Consider the following 22753-nt stretch of genomic DNA (forward strand, 5'->3'; position numbering starts at 1 on the left):
CTAAAACAGTGGTGTCAAACTGGGGCCATCCAGCTGCAGTGGAACTACACATCCCAGCATGCACTTTTGCTATTAGGGCATGCTGGAATGTGTAGTTCCACTACAGCTGTATTTGACACCCCTGTTCTAAAAGATCCAAAGGCGGAGCTAATTATTCCAGTTGTGATACTGAGGAGATCTGTAAAACATGAACTGTGTGGCGTCCCCGAGGACTGGAGTTGGGAAACACGGATCTAGATCCATCTATAATATGATATGGAGAAGCTGGTTGGTTGCTACAGACAACGTCTCCATTTGTCCTCTTCAGATGATTTGATTCATCTCCCCCTGACAGACATCATACCCCTTGCACTTAAGGTGTGTACATGAGTGGGGCTTTATGTGGTTACTCCATCCACTCAATTACAGTAGTTACATCATCCAGCTGTGTGACACCCCCTGAAGAAGTCCTTGGCGAAACGCGCTGGGTATGGCTTAGACCGTAAGGCGTGACGTCAGCTGCTCCATCCAGAGGCAGTGGTGTTCCGAGGATACTGCCGGCAGTCGCGGCTATTTACCGATTGACGGGGACGGACCTCCGAGCTATATGTGCAGTTTTAATCTTTGATGTACGTGAGCATTATTTCAAGTAAAGTCTTATATATACACCACTCTCACGAGTGCGCTCCTTGTTGCTTATATTCGTAGAAATGGGTATCTTTCTGGCAAAAGGAATCTTTGGATTGAGCTGCGGTAAATCCTTGCGATTACATTTCGGGACTTATATTTGGGACATACAGTATTTGCGCTGAGGTGTAGACTCTTTGTGCTAAAATATATAAATCACACACACACACCACTAAAATAGGCACCAAAACATTGAGGTCACCCTAATTATGTCGTTAGTAACAAACATTTCATTGTAAAAAGAAAAGCAGCTATAACCGTGTGCCTCTCCCCCCTCATAAATGTGTGCATTATTATTTAAATGAGGTCCTGGTGTGGACAGAGGTGCCTATGCCTAATCATGTGATCATTTTTAGGTAATCGGAAGCCTGGGCTCATTAAGCATCATGATACCACAGCGGGCCTGGGCTCATTAAGCATCATGATACCACAGGGGAATCAATATGTAAAGCCAGCGGATCAAATACAGACAGCGTCAGCCTGACGGGTCGAAATCCCGACACCTCGAGGTAAGTATCTTACCCCTCCCATCTCGCCCCCTAACCCTCCCTTAGTGGTGCCTAATCCTACAGGCTACATCCCTACCACAGAAAGTTTCCCCAGGAGAGCACTGAGCACGCTCCCGCCAGTACATTGGCTGTTCTCGCAAATGAATATTCATAGCTGCCCTAGAAGATGGCCGCCTCCAAGCAGACATGTGGAGACTAGAGAAGAAACTATACAAGTATAGAACATGGGGCCTAATTCACTAGGGATCGCTCTTCTGCTTATACGCACTCAACGCAGTTGCTAATATCAGCGGTGATATTTAAATGTTTGCATTCGCACTGCGATCGCAACCTGAAATAAGGACGCCCACTTCCCCTTACATCCGTAGACTTGCCCAACGTAGGAAAACAGTCGGTAACATCGGACCCATACGCACACTGAGCCCAGACCTTACTCAGGAATTGCTTACTTCTGCGCACACTATGAGACCTCAGGCGGCGTCTGGTATCGTCGCAGTGGCTAATTTATGTACGCCCATGCAAGGGCGTTGAAACGCACTGGGATGTCTGCGTTCGTCTGACCACCACACCCGTCATCACCCACAAACGGCACTTCCCGTCAATCACTTTGTCATGGGTCTGTGCATCCTCTGTGATCGCAATAGCTAGTTCGCACATGCGCAGAACGCAACAATTGGCCGATTGCGTGCGTATAAGCAATCACGTTCCTTGCTGAATCAAGCCCATAGTCTGTTCTGCAGCAAGCAGTTAATAGATGCTCTTTAATAATCCTCAGTACTACACTATATAATATGGCGAGATAAGGATTCCTGAAAGAGGAGGATGGGATAGGTACGATTTAGTTCACTTCGAGCAGGTTGGAGGCTCCTAGTTTCTATCTCACTACTCCGCCAATGTAAAGAATAGACAGTATAAGATCAGGGAACAGATCAGCCTTTCCGTAACCAGAATAAGGCTGACGGCTTCTGCAAGTCTTTGTGTCCGAGGCATTAGCCATTAAAGCAGACTTCCTTTCTCTATACAAAAATAACAAATAATAATAAAAAAAAATGAAAAACTGCAGAAAAGGCAAAAAGAATCATCAGACACTGAGCAAATGTAACAACAATAAAATAAACTATCCTGAGGACAGCGTTGTGCAAAGACACTTATTACTTTATTAATGATAATATATCACAGACAAAATAAGGAGCTTATGGGAGAATTTGCTGTTTGGGGGGCAGAGAGTTCTCCGGAAAGATCGCTCGTTTAGTTAATGGGAAGTAGCAGTGACAATCGGAGACGTTGGCAGAGCAGTCGCCATTCCCAGCTGAGATGTTTTTGGCCACGTGCCCTCAGCATTGTCTCTGTAATTATTGGCAGTGTAACATCTGTGTTCCACTTCTCCGTCCTCGCACATGGCACAGGATGTCCGCAGCAGCTCCTCCCCCCATTCCCCCTTCCCAGGAGTCCTCTATTTTATGTAGGAACAGATAGTTAAATGCTTCGGATTTTCCTCTTTTCAAAGAATAGAACGTGTTGTCTTACTGGAAGAGAGAAAGAAATGGGAATTATGAACAGGTTATAGACCGCTCCCTGGGACAATGGCGGCACCAATCATTGCTATGAACTATAGTAAACGGATGTCCATTTGGTTATATGCATTCAGCTGAGGGTCAGATATATAATACTGAGAACTGTATCTCATTCATTTCTCCAACAATGCATAAAACTTTTCACACCATTTTTAGATTAGGGGGGGGTCGATTGTCTAACCTGCGTTAGGAGATAAAGTGAACGGTGATAAGGTAGCAGCCAATCAGCTCCTAGCTGCCATTTTTCAAACACAGCCTGTGACATGGTAGTTAGGAGCTGATTGGCTGGTACCTTATCACCATTCACTTTATCTCCTAACACAGCTTAGTAAATAGGCCCCTAAATGTGCATCCATTGAGAACACACACACACGATGAGTGATGATTTGTTACTAGCTTTTCTGCTGCTGCCCCCTGGTGGAGTAATAAATATGCTGTATAGCGGCTTCTGTATGTGAGCTGCAGACATCTGTCCATTTAGTGTTACTAACGCCGTACAGAATTATGTGATACCAGTGATCACAAAATACGCGCTAATTTGCGTAATTACTCGCTGCAGCAAATGAGGGACTCACTTTTTAAAAATAAGCAGGTCCTGCAGGACGCGCTATATGCGCGCCGCAGAAGCCGGCTCATTAGCTTCCCCCAGCGTCTCCCTAACCAATTGGCTTGGGCAGCTTGTCGTCTTCCAATGAGGACTCTGTCCCCATTAGATGCCCGCCCCGTCCCCAGCTCGCTGCCCGGTGGCGCTATCTATGGATGATGCAGCGAGCAGGAGCCGCGCACTCACAAGCACAGCCTCCCTCGCCGCCTTTACCACCACGGGGTTCTGCATGACGATTCTGGTAGGAATAGTGGGCAATCCGGCATGAGAGGAGAATGATGCCAGCAAGGAAAAGGTCCGGAGAGCAGATACCCCCTGCACTATCCGGTGTGGCACAATACCGGGAGCTAGAGAAGGAGATCCCAGAGATGCAGGTGGGTTTTATTTAATTTTTATACCCCTGTTTGCAGGTTCATGGACCACCCATGGATGGAAATGCTGCTGTCTGGGCACAGGAGGGGGTGCTCTGGAACAGGTTTTCATCCAGGATGTGTCTGTACATTGCTGCATTCATCTTTCCCTCTATCCTAACTAGTCTCCCAGTTCCTGCCACTGAAATACATCCCCACAATATGATGCTGCCACCACTATGCTTCACTGTAGGGATGGTATTGGCCTGGTGATGAGCGGTGCCTGGTTTCCTCCAAACAGAACGCCTGGCATTCACGCCAAAGAGTTCAATCTGTGTCTCATCAGACCAGAGAATTGTGTTTCTCATGGTCTGAGAGTCCTTCAGGTGCATTTTGGCAAACTCCAGGTGGGCTGCCATGTGCTTTTTACTAAGTAGTGGCTTCCGTCTGGCCACTCTACCATACAGGCCTGATTGGTGAATTGCTGCAGAGATGGTTGTCCTCCTGGAAGGTTCTCCTCTCTCCACAGAGGAATGCTGTAGCTCTGACAGAGTGATCATCGGGTTCTTGGTCACCTCCCTGACTAGGGCCCTTCTCCCCCGATCGCTCAGTTTAGAGGGCTGGCCAACTCTAGGAAGAGTCCTGGTGGTTCCGAACTTCTTCCATTTACGGATGATGGAGGCCACTGTGCTCATTGGGACCTTCAAAGCAGCAGATATTTTTCTGTACCCTTCCCCAGATTTGTGCCTCGAGGCAATCCTGTCTCAGAGGTCTACAGACAATTCCTTGGAATTCATGCTTGGTTTGTGCTCTGACATGCACTGTCAAGTGTGGGACCTTATATAGACAGGTGTATGCCTTTCATAATCCTGTCCAAACAACTGAATTTACCACAGGTGGACTCCAATGAAGCTGTAGGAACATCTCAAGGATGATCAGTGGAAACAGGATGCACCTGAGCTCAATTTTGAGCTTCATGGCAAAGGCTGTGAATACTTATGTACATGTGATTTCTTATTTATTTTTTAAATTAAATTTGCAAAAATCTCAAAAATATTTTACACGTTGTCATTATGGGGTATTGTGTGTAGAATTTTGAGGACAAAAATGAATTAATTCCATTTTGGAATAAAGCTGTAACATAACAAAATGTGGAAAAATATGAGATATGGTAAGAACTTACCCTTGTTATCTCTATTTCTACGAAGTCCATAGGGTTCCACAGGATACCTTGGGGTATAGGTGTGACGTCAGTCGCAGGGCACCAAAGAGTTAAGCTTTCAGCCTCCCAGGATGCACTAGGTCCCCCTCCTATACCCCGCCCCCGGGCCAAGGCACCTCAGTTAGTTACCAAGCCATAGGCCGGAGGAGGAGAAGGAAGAGAGAGAACAAAGATCTGGACACATACAAGAATCACATTCTCACCAGAGGGAGACGGAAAACCGGTGACCAGAGCAAAGCCCATCTGCAGCACAGGTGCGACAGGGCGGGAGTCCTGTGGAACCCTATGGACTTCATAGAAATAGAGATAACAAGGGTAAGTTCTTACCATATCTCATATTTTCTACTTCAGGGTCCATAGGGTATCCACAGGATACCTTGGGGATGTCCCAAAGCAGTATCCTTTAAGGGTGGGGACGCTCCTGTGCAGAAAGGAGAATCCGCTGCCCGAAGGAAGCATCCTGAGAGGCGAAGGTGTCAAACCTGTAATACCTCACGAAGGTATGGACAGAAGACCACGTAGCAGCCTTGCAGATCTGAACTGCCGAGGCACCACGTCGAGCTGCCCACGAAGGACCCACAGACCTAGTGGAATGAGCCTTCAGAGAAGGAGGGACCGGTAGGCCTTCATGAAGATAAGCTTCAGAAATAGCCATACGGATCCAGGCTGCCAAAGTTTGCTTTGAAGCAGGCCAACCCTTTTTACGGAAGCCATAGAGGACAAACAAAGCGTCCGACTTCCTAAACGAAGAAGTGCGGTCAACATAAGTCCTTAAGGCCCGCACAACATCCAAAGAGGCCTCACCCACGGAAAGACCCGGTGAGTTAAAGGCCGGAACAACTATTTCCTCGTTAACATGAAACTGGGAAACAACTTTGGGAAGAAACTCGGGCCGAGTGCGGAGCACTGCCCTGTTCCCATAAAAAACCAAGAAAGGGGGTCTACAAGAAAGAGCCCCTAACTCAGAAACACGTCTGGCCGAAGCAATGGCCAGAAGGAAAACAGTCTTAGCTGTTAGCCATTTAAGATCCACTGAGCCCAGTGGTTCAAACGGCGGTCCTTGGAGAGCCCTCAGGACCACAGCCAAATCCCAAGGCGCCACAGGTGGAACAAAGGGCGGCTGAATGCGGAGAACACCCTGCATAAAGGTGCGCACATCCGGGATTGTAGCAATCCTACGGTGAAACCAGACAGATAGGGCCGAAACCTGTACCTTCAAAGAAGCAAGGCGAAGCCCATGATCTAGTCCCGCTTGCAGGAAGGCGAGAATCCGAGACAGACGAAACTCCCGCGGTGCATAACCTCTCGGTCGACACCACTGGAAGAACGTATGCCACACGCGATGGTATATCCTCGCGGAAGACGGTTTCCGAGCTCGTAACATGGTACGCACCACAGAGCTGGAAAACCCCCGGGACCTCAGCATGGCAGTCTCAACAGCCACGCCGTCAAAGACAGCCGAGTCAGGTCCGGGTGAAGGCAAGGACCCTGAGACAGAAGGTCCGGTCGTAGCGGCAACCGCAGATGACTGTCCACGGACAGACCCTGAAGGTCTGAGAACCAGTGCCGTCTGGGCCACGCGGGAGCTATCAACAGGAGCGTCCCTCCTTCCTGTTTGAATTTCCGGATTACCCGTGGAAGAAGGGAGACCGGAGGGAACAGGTATGCGAACCGGAACGTCCACCGGACGGACAGAGCATCCACCAGAGACGCCCCTTCGTCTCTTGTGCGAGACCCGTACACCGGCAACTTGTTGTTGTGCCGGGACGCCATGAGGTCGATTTCTGGAAGACCCCACCTGTCCACCAGTAGTTGAAAAACGTCCGGGTGCAGGGACCATTCCCCCGGATGAACGTCCTGGCGACTTAGAAAGTCCGCCTCCCAATTTAGCACTCCCGGGATGAAGACCGCTGATATGGCCGGAAGATTGCGCTCCGCCCAAACCAGGATCCGAGAGACCTCTACGAGAGCCGCCCGACTGCGAGTTCCTCCTTGCCTGTTTATGTAGGCCACGGTGGTAGCGTTGTCCGACTGGACCTGCACCGGGCGACCCTGGAGAAACCGCTGTGCCTGCTGGAGAGCATTGAAGACCGCACGGAGTTCCAAGATATTTATTGGAAGCTCCGCTTCTGTCGGCGTCCACCTGCCCTGGAACAAGTGTGGACCCGAAACTGCTCCCCAGCCCCGAAGACTGGCGTCCGTTGTCAACAGGACCCAATTTGGAACCCAGAACGGACGTCCCTTGTTGAGGTGGGTCGTCTGTAACCACCACGCAAGGGACAGGCGAACCTCCTGGGTGAGCACAATCGTCTGGGACTTCAGAGACTGAGTCCGCCCGTTCCACTTGGACAGGATCAGGTGCTGCAGAGGTCTGGAGTGAAACTGGGCGTATTCCACCATGTCGAACACCGACACCATGGAGCCCAGTAACCTCATCGCCGAGTGTAAGGACACCCGGCGGCTGTGCAGGCAACTGCGCACCCTTGACTGTAAAGCAGAGATCTTGTCCTCCGTCACGAAGATCCTTTGCTGTCCCGAGTCCAATAAGGCTCCAAGATGCAGAATCCTCCGAGACGGGATTAGAGTGGACTTCTGCCAGTTGATTAGCCAGCCGTGCCGTTGCAGCAGTGCAATGGTCAGGTCCAAGTGGCGCAACAGGAGCTCTGGAGATCCTGCCACCAATAACAGGTCGTCCAAATACGGCAACATGCGGACTCCCTGCAGCCGCAGAGAAGCCGCCATGACCGCCATCACCTTGGTGAAAACACGTGGTGCTGTTGCCAGGCCAAAAGGTAACGCCCGAAACTGGAAGTGGTCGCTGCGGATTGCAAACCTGAGGAACTGTTGATGGCGCAAAAGAATAGGGACATGCAGGTAAGCGTCCTGTATGTCCAATGACACCAAGTAGTCCCCAGGTTCCAGCGCCAGAATGATGGACCGTAGGGTCTCCATCCGAAACTTCGGGACCCGCAAAGACTTGTTGAGTGCTTTGAGGTTGAGAATCGGACGATATGACCCATTGGGTTTCTGTACCAAAAATAGATTTGAATAGAAACCCTGGCCCCTCTGGGAGAATGGAACAGCCACTATAACTCCAGCCTGGAGCATAGTGTGCAATACCTTCCGCAGCTCCGTAGCCTTGTTCCGGTCTGATGGGAGACCCGTGGTGAAGAAGCGAGCCGGGGGTCTGTGCCGGAAGGAGAGGGCGTATCCGTGGGAAACCACCTCCAGAACCCAAGTGTCTGTCGTAGTGGTCGACCAACACTGGGCGAACTGTAGCAGGCGGCCTCCCACCCTGGGATCCCCCAAAGGGAGGCCCGGACCGTCAGGCCGCAGGCTTGTCATCTGGCTTGGGGGCCGGACGTCTGGTACTCCATGCCTGCTTCCGGGGCTTGACCGATTTCTTAGGGCCAGCCTGTCGAGGAAACGACTGTGGTTTGGGCCTGCCCTGGGCCCTAGATGACCGAAAGGACGATGGTCCCGAACCAGAAGGAGCAGCGGCCGACGGGAGACAAGCAGATTTGGCTGCCGCCAGCGTGGCCACAATCTTATCCAGATCCGGACCGAAGAGAACTTCTCCGGTAAACGGCAACGCTTCCAGACCTTTCTTAGAATCTGCGTCCGCCTTCCAGGATCGCAGCCACAAGGTGCGACGAGCAGCCACCACTGCTGAAGAAATTCTAGACACCAGAGTACTAATGTCTAGAGCCGCCTCGTTGATGTAGGTGGCCGAATCACGGAGATTGCCAATCAACTCCGCCTGTTCGGCCGGACAGTCGGATTCAAAAGAAGCCTCTAATGAATCCGCCCAGCGCTCCATCGCTCTGGCAACCCAGCAAATGGCCATAGCCGGCCGTGCTGCCCCCCCTGCAAGGGAATAAGCGGACTTCAGGCAGATTTCTACCTTGCGGTCCGTAGCATCCTTAAGGGAGGACATGGATGGCATCGGCAATGTGGCACTACGGACAAGACGGGTCACGTGAGAATCCACCTGTGGAGGGGATTCCCACTTAGCAAAATAATTATCCGCGAACGGATAAGCCACCGCCAGGCGTCTCTGCGGCTGGTATCTTTTGCCAGGTTGTTTCCACGCCTCCTCTAAATGGTCCACCAACTGACCCGAAAGAGGAAAGACTGTGGCATCGCCCTTCACATCTTTGAAAAAGGCATACTTAGATTTAGCCGCTGGGGGAACTTCGTCCTCAATCACCAAGGCTGTGCGGACCGCCCGAATAAGTCCAGGAATATATACTTTGGACTTAGCATCAGCGTCCTTAGTATGGAGAGGTTCCTGATCGTAAGGATCCAGAATCTCCCCATCATCAGACGTCCCTTCGTCATCCTCATAAGGAGCGGACAGAGACGCCACCGGCCTTTTATGAGGCCGCATCACAGACTCCCCTTGCAACACATCCGACAAGTGCTGTACAGAACTCGTCAGGGAGTTAACCCACGCTGGCTCCTGAGAACCCGGGAGCGGGGAAATAGGGAGACTGTGGGGTACCACCAATTGTCGTGGGAACCCCTGCATGGGTGACGACACCACAGACTGCTGGGACAAACCCATCGGAGTAAACGCGGGCTGCGGAGCTAACTGGCCCACTAAAGCTGTTAACGCCTGAGCGAAACAAGCCCAGGGCGGCTCCTGTACCGGTGCTGTAACCGTAATAGGCCGCGCCATGGACAAACACTGCCGGCAAAGGCCCTCCGCGCTACCCTCCCCCTCCGCTAACGGTACTTTGCACGTGGTACACTGTAGCCGGAGGGGAAAATCACTTTCAGACATGATGGCACCACGTATGTGACCTCTCTCACCAATTAAGTATTAAATAGGCGAGAGACCACCCTGCAGCACCGCACCGCAAGGGCTTTAGCAGAAGAACAGGGACAGTAATAAAGCTGACAGTTTAGAGAAGAAAAGTTACAGGCAGCGCTAGCACAGTCACATACAATGCAGAGAAATAACAATTCCTGCACTAACAGCGCTGATCACTCAACTACACAGACACAGGGCCTGGTAGGACACAGCGCTGCATACACAGACCTGAGCCACAGCGGAGGAGAGGTATGCGGGGGGACCCAGACCACGATGCTTCCGTCCAGCGCTTCCAGCAGCGTTCACCATGCGTTCTGGAGAAGATGGCCGCCGAGGAGCAGAGAGGAGGCTGGCCTGGGGGAGGAGCGCTGCCACAGGACCAGTCGGCAGCATGCAGAGAGGGCTGTGTGCAGCGGGGGAGGCGCCGGCTGTGAGACAGGGAAGGCGCGCTCCCCTGGCATGCATTTAACCCCTGGGACGCCGCAGCGCTACCGCTCTGCTGCGGTCCGCTGTCCCAGGGGGTAGTGGAAGCGCAGGTTGGTCGCCTGGCTCCACGCTGCAGCCAGTCCCCAGGGAGCCCCCTGCCTGGGGACTTAGGACCATGTGATCAGCGGGGACCCACCGCGGGACCCCGCTGCTTACCTCTGTCCCCCTTGAATCCGGCCATGGTCCGGAGCATCTGGGGTCACCGCTAGCTGTGACCCCAGACGCCCACCAGCATCCCCGGATCAGTACCGGCGTTCTGGTACCGGCGGGGTGTAGGGAAGACAGCATGGACGTCAGGACTGACAGTCCATGCTGTTCATCCAGATGTGCAGCCACAGCTGCATGAAGAAAAAGCTTCAGGGGCTCTTCTAGCCCCCACTCCAACAGGTGCACCCGACTCCGGCCGGGCACCAAACTAAACTAACTGAGGTGCCTTGGCCCGGGGGCGGGGTATAGGAGGGGGACCTAGTGCATCCTGGGAGGCTGAAAGCTTAACTCTTTGGTGCCCTGCGACTGACGTCACACCTATACCCCAAGGTATCCTGTGGATACCCTATGGACCCTGAAGTAGAAAAGTGTAGCGCTGTGAAAACTTTCCGGATGCACTGTATGTGTGTGTAAGTAGTGGAGTGCACATACATGCTGTAACACTGGAGGGAAGGTTAAATAAAATCTGTCTGTTGCTAGAACCACATTGTCTTCCTCATCTCTGAGCACCAGCTGCTGCAGTCAGCCGGGCAACAGCCCAGTGTACCGGCGGGGGAGCCAGCCTGGGTACCATAGAATGTGGTAACAGCCCAGCTTGTGGTGGGACCTTTTGGTGCAATGCCACTGAAAGCCCATAACCCCCTCCTTGCGCCCCAGTACTGCACCAGTTATCTACCCATGCCCCCTCCCTACCCCCAGAACTGCCTGCCCCAAGCCTTACCACCAGCACTGCCTGCCGCTACTCCTCTATCCCCAGCTCTATCCCACCTTCTCCTACCTTTATCCCCAGCTTTACCCCAACTGCTGCCTGCCCTCACCCCCCATAATATGTGATGGGACATAGAAACAGTGGAGTAGAACCCCAATTTGTTAAAGTGAGGGGTCCCTGGGCTCCACCATTTTTTTTCACTCAGCGCGATCACTGGATACTCTCCCTGACACAGCCCCTCTCACTTAACTGCGCACAGGAGCAGGGATAGGAATTTGGGGGCACATGGGGCCCAATTTTTTTCATTATTTATTTTCATTATTTATTTGCTCAAGGAAATTCTACCATGTAATGAAAATATCAATCAGAGGCTGGAATACTACACTGATATACAGTCAGGTGCATAAATATTGGGACATTGACAGAATTTTCATATTTTGGCCTCTATTCACCACCACAATGGCTTTGAAATGAAACAAACAAGATGTGCTTTACCTGCAGACTTTCAGATTTAATTTGAGGGTAATTACATCCAAATCAGGTGAACGGTGTAGGAATTACAACGGTTTCTATATGTGTCTCCCACTTTTTAAGGGGCCAAAAGTAACGGGACAAACTAAACCAGTGGTCTCCAATCTTAATTGGGGTGGGAGCTACTTGAGAAATATGAGACGTCTTGAAGAGCCACATTTTAATTTTGAAAGCTAAAATCTGGCTAATAACCAAACTTGTCATAGAAAAATAACAATGCATTTATTAATACAGTGATAAAGGGGTCTATTTATTAAGCTTTGAATGGAGATAAAGTGCCAGCCAACCAGCTCCTAACTGCGATTTTTCAAACATAGTTTGTGACCTGGCAGTTGGGAGCTGGTTGGCTGGAACTTTATCTCCATCCAAAGCTTAATAAATAGACCACACTTATTTAATTATTTTTTTTTTATTACTGCAACATCCAACCGTACAGTATATTAGCATTGCTCTGACGTTGCCGTATTGCATTAGTCTGCAGCCGGATACTCAGTGACATTTTGTGAATATAGAAAGATCTGCATTAACTAAACTTTATGGGCGCACACGTTGCACGAGAGTCGCCCTCCCCAATTCACTGACCGCCCAGAGGCCAATCATTACAGGAGGCAGCTGGTGAATCACAGCCATGGCAACACCTCTGAGGTACCCTGCACCCGACCACAGGGGCAGTGCCCCCTCCATAGACCAGTAAGAATACACATTCAATCAAACTCTGATTCTACTGGTAGAACTGGGGAGATGTGGAATAAATGAACTCACCGATAGGATCGTATTTCCTCAGGACAAGCTTGTCTTTCAGTTTGTTCCGCCTGGTGTTAAAGCGGTAGCCGGTTCCTGCAGCGCTCATCATCTGCACCAGGTACACTCTGGCGGAAGAACACAGATACAGAGGGGAGCGTTTAAAGTGCACCCGCTACATATTCTCAATGGGCACAGCCATTTTTTTTAAATCAGCTGCACACTGAAAATTAAATATCTGCCACCGTTCAGTGTGGACGCAATGTTAGCCAGCATCTCATGGTACAGCACGCAATGGTAGGCAGCATCTCATGGTACAGCAGGCAATGTTAGCCAGCATCTCATGGTACAGCACGCAATGTTAGGCAGCATCTCATGGTACAGCAGGCAATGGTAGGCAGCATCTTATGGTACAGCAGGCAATGGTAGGCAGAATCTCATGGTACAGCAGGCAATGGTAGGCAGCATCTCATGGTACAGCAGGCAATGGTAGGCAGCATCTCATGGTACAGCAGGCAATGTTGGGCAGCATCTCATGGTACAGCAGGCAATGATAGGCAGCAACTCATGGTACAGCAGGCAATGTTAGGCAGCAACTCATGGTACAGCAGGCAATGTTAGGCAGCATCTCATGGTACAGCAGGCAATGTTAGGCAGCATCTCATGGTACAGCAGGCAATGTTAGGCAGCATCTCATGGCATAGCACGCAATGTTGGGCAGCATCTCATGGCATAGTACGCAATGTTGGGCAGCATCTCATGGTACACACGCAATGTTGGGCAGCATCTCATGGTATAGCACGCAATGTTGGGCAGCATCTCATGGTACAGCACGCAATGTTGGGCAGCATCTCATGGTATAGAATGAAGGGTGAGGGGACATTAGCTAACGAGTGCAAGCTCCAAATACTTCAGTTTTTCTTAGCTTGGTAAATAGCACCGTTCCCATAAAGGCCTAAAATCTTACTGGAGCAGCAGTATCCGCACTGTATATGAGAGAGAACTGCTTGACAAATAGCCCCACATGAGAGAGCCCAGAGATTTTATAGCCATAAATAACTACTAGAAATAAGACACAACAGTAGGAAGATTTGACTGTTAAAGTCTAACTCAGTGTAGTTACACAAAAACGCCTGTTTTTGGGGGTTTACCTCAAATACCAAGTATCCCCCGGATGTATGAAGCAGAGACCGCAGCAGGTATCTCCGATACCTGCTGCGATCCCTCCATTGTTGCTGGAAGCTGCCTCCCCCATAGGTTTCTATGGGGGATGCGATGCTGCCAAATGTATCAATATCGGGAATGCGAAGCATCTATCTATGTGAAGGTAGCGTTAGACGCTTTAGCCTATGGAGACTTACCGCATTTCAGCCGGCGGAGGGATCTCCCAGATCCCTCCACCGACAATGGGCGCTGCTCGCGCATGCGCAGCAGCCTCCAGCCCCATCGCAGGAACGGGCTCCTTTTGGAGCCTGTCACCCTGCATGTGCCGGATCATACATTCGGCCGCTATGATCGCATTTTGCAATGCGATCATGGGTGGTACTGCATGCCCTGATCGCATTGCAAAATGCGATCATTAATAAATGGGCCCCATAATGTAGTATGTCACAGGCCAGTCACATTATGGTTATTATTTATTTCTTGTACTGTGGTTCCTACTGCGCTGGAGTCCACAACCCTGGATTTGGGGAGGGGGAGATAATATGGGACTTTTGCTTCCTCCTGCTGCATATGAGGCACACACCAGAAAAGTTGTTGCCCAGAGTAACTAAGAATATATAGGGTTGAGTCTAAATCCCTTCAGCTCATGGACCCGGATGTGATGCCGAGTGAGGGCAGAAGTGCGGTTTCATGCCCTTAAGAGGAGCTGCTATATTGTCTCTGGCCACCAACTGTAGAAACTTCTACCCTCGCGGGCTAGCCTCGGGCAAGGTGGCACGCTACGCTCCGCTCGCCACAGGTTACTATTCCCAATAGATGTATACATGGATAGTAAATGACGACATCAGGGACTTTAACTGAAGGGCATCTAGCCGAGACTGATTATATAGGATACTGCAGAAATGCCTGATATGCTGTGCCTATCACACAGGGCACTACATATATCACACGGGCCACTACATATATCACACAGGGCACTACATATATCACACGGGCCACTACATATATCACACGGGCCACTACATATATCACACGGGCCACTACATATATCACACGGGCCACTAACATATATCACACAGGGCACTACATATATCACACAGGGCACTACATATATCACACAGGGCACTACATATATCACACAGGGCACTACATATATCACACGGGCCACTACATATATCACACGGGCCACTACATATATCACACGGGCCACTACATATATCACACAGGACAGGCAGCTGACAAGCAGCAGATAACGTACAACTTGTACTTACTTTGATTTGCCGGCTGCAACTGATGCACATGTGATGGGGAAGAATAAGAATATTACTAAACACGACACGACACATTCCACTCACACTCACTCCTCCCCCTAATCCCACTCAGCTGCACACTCACTCCTCCCCCTAATCCCACTCAGCTACACGCTCACTCCTCCCCCTAATCCCACTCAGCTGCACGCTCACTCCTCCCCCCAATCCCCCTCAGCTGCACGCTCACTCCTCCCCCTACTCCCACTCAGCTGCACGCTCACTCCTCCCCCTACTCCCACTCAGCTGCACGCTCACTCCTCCCCCTACTCCCACTCAACTGCACGCTCACTCCTCCCCCTACTCCCACTCAGCTACACGCTCACTCCTCCCCCTAATCCCACTCAGCTGCACGCTCACTCCTCCCCCTAATCCCACTCAACTGCACGCTCACACCTCCCCCTAATCCCACTCAGCTGCACGCTCACTCCTCCCCCTAATCACACTCAGCATGCACGCACGCTCCTCCCCCTAATCACTCGGCTGCACGCTCACTCCTCCCCCTAATCACACTCGGCTGCACGCTCACTCCTCCCCCTAATCACACTCGGCTGCACGCTCTCCTCCCCCCTAATCACACTGAGCTGCACACTCACTCCCCCTAATCACACTCAGCATGCACGCCCACTCCTCCCCCTAATCACACTCGGCTGCACGCTCACTCCTCCCCCTAATCACACTCAACTGCACGCTCACTCCTCCCCCCTAATCACACTCAGCATGCACGCTCACTCCTCCCCCTAATCACTCAGCATGCACGCTCTCCTCCCCCCTAATCACACTGAGCTGCACACTCACTCCCCCTAATCACACTCAGCATGCACGCCCACTCCTCCCCCTAATCACACTCGGCTGCACGCTCACTCCTCCCCCTAATCACACTCAACTGCACGCTCACTCCTCCCCCCTAATCACACTCAGCATGCACGCTCACTCCTCCCCCTAATCACACTCAGCATGCACGCTCACTCCTCCCCCTAATCACACTCACTCCTCCCCCTAATCACACTCAGCTGCACGCTCACTCCTCCCCCTAATTACACTCAGCTGCACGCTCACTCCTCACCCTAATCCCTCTCAGCATGCACGCTCACTCCTCACCCTAATCCCTCTCAGCATGCACGCTCACTCCTCCCCCTAAACACACTGAGCATGCACGCTCACTCCTCCCCCTAATCACACACGGCAGCACGCTCACTCCTCCCCCTAATCACACTCAGCAGCACGCTCACTCCTCCCCCTAATCACACTCAGCTGCACGCTCACTCCTCCCCCCAATTACACTCAGCTGCACGCTCACTCCTCACCCTAATCCCTCTCAGCATGCACGCTCACTCCTCACCCTAATCCCTCTCAGCATGCACGCTCACTCCTCCCCCTAAACACACTGAGCATGCACGCTCACTCCTCCCCCCTAATCACACTAAGCATGCACGCTCACTCCTCCCCCTAATCACACTCAGCATGCACACTCACTTCTCCCCCTAATCACACTCAGCTGCACGCTCCCTCCTCCCCCTAATCACACTCAGCTGCACGCTCCCTCCTCCCCCTAATCACACTCAGCTGCACACTCACTCCCCCTAATCACACTCAGCTGCACACTCCTCCCCCCTAATCACACTCAGCATGCACGCTCACTCCTCCCCCTAATCACACTCACTCCTCCCCCTAATCACACTCAGCTGCACAACCACTCCTCCCCTTAATCACACTCGGCTGCACTCTCACTCCTCCCCCTAATCACACTCAACTGCATGCTCACTCCTCCCCCTAATCACACTCAGCATGCACGCTCACTCCTCCCCCTAATCACACTCAGCATGCACACTCACTCCTCCCCCTAATCACACTCACTCCTCCCCCTAATCACACTCAGCATGCACACTCACTCCTCCCCCTAATCACACTCAGCTGCACGCCCACTCCTCCCCCTAAACACACTGAGCATGCACGCTCACTTCTCCCCCCTAATCACACTCAGCATGCACGCTCACTCCTCCCCCCTAATCACACTCAGCATGCACGCTCGCACCTCCCCCTAATCACACTGAGCATGCACGCTCACTCCTCCCCCTAATCACACTCAGCATGCACACTCACTTCTCCCCCTAATCACACTCAGCTGCACGCTCCCTCCTCCCCCTAATCACACTGAGCATGCACGCTCACTCCTCCCCCCTAATCACACTCAGCATGCACGCTCACTCCTCCCCCCTAATCACACTCAGCATGCACGCTCGCACCTCCCCCTAATCACACTCAGCATGCACGCTCACTCCTCCCCCTAATCACACTCAGCTGCACACTCACTCCCCCTAATCACACTCAGCTGCACACTCACTCCCCCTAATCACACTCAGCTGCACACTCACTCCCCCTAATCACACTCAGCATGCACACTCACTCCCCCTAATCACACTCAGCATGCACACTCACTCCTCCCCCTAATCACACTCAGCATGCACACTCACTCCTCCCCCTAATCACACTCAGCTGCACGCCCACTCCTCCCCCTAAACACACTGAGCATGCACGCTCACTTCTCCCCCCTAATCACACTCAGCATGCACGCTCACTCCTCCCCCCTAATCACACTCAGCATGCACGCTCGCACCTCCCCCTAATCACACTGAGCATGCACGCTCACTCCTCCCCCTAATCACACTCAGCATGCACACTCACTTCTCCCCCTAATCACACTCAGCTGCACGCTCCCTCCTCCCCCTAATCACACTCAGCTGCATGCTCACTCCTCCCCCTAATCACACTCAGCATGCACGCTCACTCCTCCCCCCTAATCACACTCAGCTGCACACTCACTCCCGCTAATCACACTCAGCTGCACGCCCACTCCTCCCCCTAATCACACTCGGCTGCACGCTCACTCCTCCCCCTAATCACACTCAGCATGCACGCTCACTCCTCCCCCCTAATCACACTCAGCATGCACGCTCACTCCTCCCCCCTAATCACACTCAGCATACACGCTCACTCCTCCCCCTAATCACACTCAGCATGACGTTCACTCCTCCCCCCTAATCACACTCACTCCTCCCCCTAATCACACTCAGCATGACGTTCACTCCTCCCCCCTAATCACACTCAGATACTCTATCACTGCACCCCCATTCACAGATACATTCCCACTGCCCCCTACTCTCAGTAAAATACAATCCCAGTCCTCCCTCTCACTTAAATACACCACCACTGCTCCACCACTCAACTCAAATATACTTCTCCCCGACTCACATTCAGGTACACTACACCCCCCTCCTTCCAAACTGGGATACCTCCCTCCTCCTCACATACAGTTCCCCACTCACACTCAGGTACGTACACTAACTCCCCCTCCTCCTCGGGTACACTCACGTACACTGCCCCACACTCACAGTTTATGCAGGTAAGTAACATGATGGGAGAAAGCTCTACTCCGGGCTCCAACCCAAGGACAAGAGAAAGAGAGGCGAGCAGCTATCACTTCCGGGTTATGTCTGCACCGGGACTATAAACGGACGCCATTTTCCTGTAGCCGCAGCGCTTGCTCTGATCAGGGACGGACTCCGGAAAAATGGCCGCGCCCTTCGCAGCCTGCATATTCTGACACTGTTTCTCTGCACCTGCTGCTCCAGTGTAATGGGACTGATGTCTGGTGACAACCAGTGTTGCCAACTCTGAAATGGAAAACAAGCAACTGATGAGTGAAAAACAAGCCCAAACCAATCCAGAAAAGCCCAATTTAATGAAAACCACAAACTTTCTTTTTTTGCTTATTTTATTAAGAGATTTACATGGAGAAATACATAGAGACAGATAATACAGAGACATATACAGGGAGATAGATAACAATAAATCGGGGGGGGGGGGGGGGATGAAACAGACATGTGACATGTACTTACCTTAGTGGTATCTGACTGCTCAGTGTAATCTCAGGTGCTGCTGTCTCGCTGTAGACACTATGCACACTTCTGTGACCTTGTGAACCAATCACAAGTCACAACTCTTACCTGACACTTTACTGCAGGGTGTATGCTCTATTGTTCACCCCCCCCCCAAAGGCAGCCGCAGAAGATAACAATTATTAAATCATTGTCTCTAGTGCTGGCCGAATGAATACTAATTAACGCACACAGACAAGCAACCTTTAAAAAAAACATACCTTATAAACGAAAGCAAGCCCAAAAACAAGCAACCTTGATAAAAACAAGCCCAAAAACAAGCAACGAGCAACTCAGGAAAAAATTAGGGATGTGCAGGCTCGGTTCTACTCGGTTCCGTTCGGTTTTTTTTACCGAATCTTATTGGCTATCCAAAACTCGTGACAGCTGAAACCCAATAAGATTCGGTAAAAAAAAAACGAACGGAACCGAGTAGAACCGAGCCTGCACATCCCTAGAAAAAATCAATCCCAATTCTGCTTGTTAAAAGCGGACTTGGCAACTATGGGCCCAGTGGCAGCTGCCGCATCGACGTCATCACACAGTCACGTGACACACGACCAGCTACATCTACTGTATCTTCCCGGAGTAACTGTATGTACGTACAGCAGCAGCAGCTCCTCTCCATCTTCCTCAGTGTCACCACAGCTACTGTTCTTAGTACATAGGGTGACATGAAATGGCTTGGCAGCTTACCATGTATTTATAAATGCATGCAACAAATATCTCTGAATTTCTATTACCATATAGTTTTCATGTATTGTTGCAGGTACAATTTAGCAGGGCCGTAGCTAGGGTAGTGCGGCCGGTGCCATCACACAGGGCACCACAGGTCAGGGGGCGCTGTTTGGGCCTGTCAATTTTCCTGTTTATTATCATTCTCACTTGTAGCTTCCTCTTATTTCATCCCCAGCATCTCCTGGCCTCCCCTATCTCTTCCCTGGCCCTTCCCCATGAGGCCATTCCCCTTTTTTGGGTGCATTATGTCCCTTTGAAAAATGAGGGGGGCGCCAATGCTCTTTCTGGCACAGGGCACCAAAAAGTCTAGTTACGGCTCTGCAATTTAGTAATACCTCCCAACTTTTCTACTCCTCGAAGAGGGACACTTTGGGTGCCTCCGGCGCGCGCGCCCGAACAGGGGACGGGGCTTCACTTGAAGGGGTGGGGCTTCTCATAAATGGGGCGGAGCCTCGCGGCAACCCCGTTTGTGTCATTATAGGGGGCGTGCCCAGCACTCTCCAAGATGCTGGGCAGCCCCCAGGCTCTCCCTATACTAGAGAACAGATGCCGTGCACATGCGCACGGCATCTGTTCACCTTCTACACATCCGCTGCTCTGCTATGCATAGCAGCGGTATGTGCTCTCCCCAACTTCCCACCCACCGCGGAACACTGTGGGACAGCGGGACAGTCCCAGAAAAACAGGACTGTCCCGCTGAATGGTTGGGAGGCATGATTTAGTGTGCTGAAGGATATCTAGGGGATACTCCCCTTTCTGTTTTTCTGTTTAGTATGACCCCCTCCTTTTCATGCACCTGAAGAGTATTGCCAAATTTATTTGAGCAGCTTCCATTTTATGTTTGCCCCTCTCTATCATGAGGAGCAGCCCGCTGGATGCCACGATCACCCCAAACATCAGCATGGAGGGCTGAAGGGCGCTGTGGCCCCTGGGGCGGGGCAATGGATAAGAGGGGATCCGGCATTCTTCAGGGCGCTAGGAGCAGCTTAGGGCCGTCATCTCTGTGCCAGCAGCAGCAGCCTCCTGTCCCGGGCACAGACCTGTATCAGCAACACACAGCAGCCTCCATCATCCTCATTACTGGAGAGCGAAGGGCCCAGTGGCAGCTGCCGCACCAACGTCACCGCGCAGTCACGTGACACACGACCAGCTACATCTACTGTATCTTCCCGGTGTAGCTGTATGTACGTGCAGCAGCTCCTCTCTGTCATCTTCCCCAGTGTCACCATAGCTACTGTTCTTAGGGCCTGATTCAGACCCGCTCATGAGTGCATAGCGTTCGCAAGCATGTCGATGGTGGGGTAATGCGCACACCGTGCGCATGTGCAAGCCCCGGAGCGAGAGAGAAATTCTCTCGGTCCGGGACTCACTACAAAAGGGGCAGCTGTCGATGTTGATCAACAGCTCGCCCCGTTTTGTAGGCAGCGCGGGGCGGTGGCTACACAAACAGAGGCGTTCCCGAAGGAACGCCTGCCGTTTGTGGGAGGCACCACTGACATCACCAGTGATGTCAGTGGAGAGCTTCCTGCTCTGTTAGAGCAGGAAGCTCTCTGGGGCTTGTGACGGACGATACCCTACCACAAGGGTTTCGTCGCAAGGCAAGATGGTCGCGAATATTGTGACCATCACCTGGCCGCCCGCAAAAGCTGTGGGTTGTCACCCACAGCTTAGAGAGTGGCCAGGAGGCCGCAACAAAAAAATTGCCTTGATTCAGAGCGAGCGCTCTTAAAGAGCGTCCGGCTCTGAATCAGGCCCTTAGTACATAGGGTGACATATTAAAAGAATGAAGTAAAAATAAATGGAGTACAAAGAATGAAGTACACATAAATCACAACATAACACGTAGCACTAAAAAAAGAAAACAGGATAAAGGGCCTGATTCAGAGGCGCTCACTGTTTGCGAGCGCTCGCTCTGAATCTGGGCGGGGATTTTTTATTTTCTCCTGCCCGCTCGCTAAGCTGTAGGTGCCCACCCACAGATTGTGCGAGTGGGCTGGAGATGGTCGCCTTTATCACGACCATCGGCATTGCGAGGAGACCCTAAGGTAGGGTCTCAGCACTACCTAATAGAGCAGGAAGTCCACTACTGACATCACGAGTGATGTCAGTAGGGCCGCCCACAAACGGCAGGCGTTCCTTCAGTAACACCTCCGTTTGTGCAGCCACCCCCCCTCCCCACCTACAAAACGGGGCGAGCTGTTGAGCAACATCGACAGCCGCCCCATTTTGTTGCGAGCCCCGGAGCGAGTGAAGGTCTCACTCGCTATGGGGCTTGTGCACGCACGTGGCACGCGCCACGCATGCGCACTGGGCCACCTTGACCCGCTTGCAAGCGCTATGTGCTCACGAGCGGGTCTGAATCAGTCCCAAAGTCCTTTCATAACAAGGTATTAGGAAATGGAGAAGTTGCGAGGGTAAATGTGACAAAATATGTGATGGGGAGTAAGAATAAAAAAGCACTCAAGATATTGAAATACAACACCACAGTCCATAATTTGAAAGTATGTCGGAAAGTTCCTCAATCATCAAAAATGGGTAAGACTGGTGTGACACAGTCAGGTTAGGGGGTCCCTCTCCTGGGTAGAGGACTCCTTTCTTTCACACACAGCAGCTGGGAAACAGTACGCCAGACTGGATTCGAGTACAAGCTGGTCGGCGCCAGTCTTTATTGTACAATGTCAGAAATAATATAAAGAAAACATAAACATAAATCCTAGCCCTGTCGGGGCACTAACTTCACAGGTGGTTCCCTCACTACCAGAACCTGGCAGGGCCTAATGCCCTCACCAGCAAAAAAAGCACAGCACAACACTCACGGATAGGTTTTCAAGTGTCTCTGAGCAAACTCCCTGTCTGCTCTCCCAGGTGAGACACTCAGCCCTAAACACACTAGGCTTATATTGGCCACTCTCAGGTGGAAACCCTAACAAGCCTGTTACCAGGCTGCGAGAACCAAAACCTGGAGTGGAGCCCTCCCTCTCCTCTCACCCACAACCCCCAGGTCCCAAACCGCCTTTTCAAAAAGCCGAAACTCAAGCCTGCTACACTGCAGACTTTCTCCTGGGGGTTTAAAACACATAAGACAGGAATCTGGGACAAATGTACCTGCCACAGACCACTTTACCAATGATCCTATCACATATCCCCCCCCTTTGTTTCGACCTGTGGGGCGGAACAACTGAAGCCCCCAA

General features: G+C 51.6%; 1 protein-coding gene across 1 annotated transcript; it reads right to left on the reverse strand.

Moving 5' to 3' along the window:
* Nucleotides 1-2309: 2309 nt before the first annotated feature.
* On the reverse strand, nucleotides 2310-18396 carry MRPL33 (mitochondrial ribosomal protein L33). The gene is made up of 4 exons (XM_088482018.1): nucleotides 18279-18396; nucleotides 14851-14869; nucleotides 12437-12543; nucleotides 2310-2701 (listed from the first exon to the last, which is right to left on the reverse strand). The coding sequence occupies exons 1-4, from the start codon at nucleotides 18298-18300 to the stop codon at nucleotides 2652-2654; spliced, it is 198 nt and encodes a 65-aa protein (XP_088338144.1). The 5' UTR covers nucleotides 18301-18396; the 3' UTR covers nucleotides 2310-2651.
* Nucleotides 18397-22753: the final 4357 nt, after the last annotated feature.

This window comes from Taudactylus pleione, unplaced genomic scaffold, assembly GCF_031769625.1.
Source record: "Taudactylus pleione unplaced genomic scaffold, aTauple2 ptg000280l, whole genome shotgun sequence".
Classification (NCBI taxonomy): Eukaryota; Metazoa; Chordata; class Amphibia; order Anura; family Myobatrachidae; genus Taudactylus; species Taudactylus pleione.